Source organism: Aplysia californica, unplaced genomic scaffold (assembly GCF_000002075.1).
Source record: "Aplysia californica isolate F4 #8 unplaced genomic scaffold, AplCal3.0 scaffold00190, whole genome shotgun sequence".
In the NCBI taxonomy this organism is placed as follows: domain Eukaryota; kingdom Metazoa; phylum Mollusca; class Gastropoda; order Aplysiida; family Aplysiidae; genus Aplysia; species Aplysia californica.
Window position 1 is genome coordinate 624,167 of NW_004797460.1, and position 1,290 is coordinate 625,456.

At 52.2% G+C, this 1,290-nt stretch overlaps 1 protein-coding gene across 1 annotated transcript in view; it reads left to right on the top strand.

The window, feature by feature from the left end:
* The window catches only part of LOC101857643, a gene marked incomplete at its 3' end in the record, with an annotated part of 3,588 nt that extends 2,664 nt beyond the window's left edge, over positions 1–924 (top strand). Inside the window, 1 exon segment of the mRNA XM_013082719.2 lies at positions 481–924. Coding sequence (XP_012938173.1) covers positions 481–924 — 444 coding nt within the window.
* Between the last annotated feature and the right edge of the window lie 366 nt (positions 925–1,290).

Consider the following 1,290-nt stretch of genomic DNA (forward strand, 5'->3'; position numbering starts at 1 on the left):
GGGGGGGGGGGGGGAGGAGCTACACAGCGGAAAGTCATGATAAAGAAGGCAGAAAGAACACGTAAAAGAAAGCACAAAACATACCTTCATGGTAGGACATTCATGTGTGATGTTCTACCGACTGAAAGGTTGCACTGGCCACTGAAATCAAACTCATGTCCAAGCAAGTGTAAGTGTATGGGTTTAACGCCCCCATCAACACTTTCAGGTTATTTCCGAATAGAATATCTATCTCCAATATGACTGAATCAAATGGGTCGAAGGCCCTGAAAACTCCACAAAACGACCTGGGTTCAAGAACACCCAGCCTGGGATTCGATTCAGGGACATCTGCTCCATAGTCCACCATGATACCAACTGAACTAAAGAAGCGCCAAAACGCATGTCCTTCGAGCGCACGGCGAACAAACTAGCCATTACACCAAACCTACTAGAACTATGAAGCTTATCCACAGACATGTGATTGCTCCTTCCCACCAGGTGCCGATGTGCAAAGGTCTGGTAGGCTACAACGCCACCCGCCTGCCAAACAAATTCGGGCACCGGACGCAAGCCGAGGTGTACTGGGCGCTCCAGCCCTGGTGGCCCTTCATGGACGCCGGCTGCTCCAACAACCTGCGGAACTTCCTCTGCGGCCTCTACTTGCCCCGCTGCATCGCGGGGGACCCTGAGCCGCAGTACCCGTGTGCCGAGACCTGCAAGAAGGCCAAGGTCCGGTGCCGGAGACAGATGCGCATCCAGAAGATGCCGTGGTCGTTCAGGTGCGGGGAGCTGCTGCCCAAGTCCTCCCGCAAGTGCATCCGCCCGGAGCGCGAGAGGAAGAAGCGACACTACCGACACTACGTGCTGTGCGAGATCAACCGGCTGGCCATGTGCCAGGACATACCCTTCTCGCAGGGCTCGCTGCCCAACATGTTCCTGCAGGTAATCTTATTGTTATTTTAGATTGTTCGGGCGGGAGCCGAAAGGGGATTCTTTCATTAGTAAGTGTTTTACGGCACTTGCAACACAATAAGGTCATATAAGTGAGGAGGATTAGAGCTGTTACAAAAAAGTAACAACCCCCCCCTCCCAAAAAAAAAGAAGGAAGGGTGATAAGGATGATAGAGGTTTGATAGGAATAAAGGAGCAAACCACACCAGAGCACCCACCACTGCTGCCCAAGTATTCCCGTAAGTACATCTGTCCGGAGAGGGAGAGGAAGAAGTGGCACTACCACCACTACGTGCTGTGCGAGATCGACCGGGGTTGTTTTGTTTTGTTTTTGTTGGGGGTTGTTTTTTTTTGGGG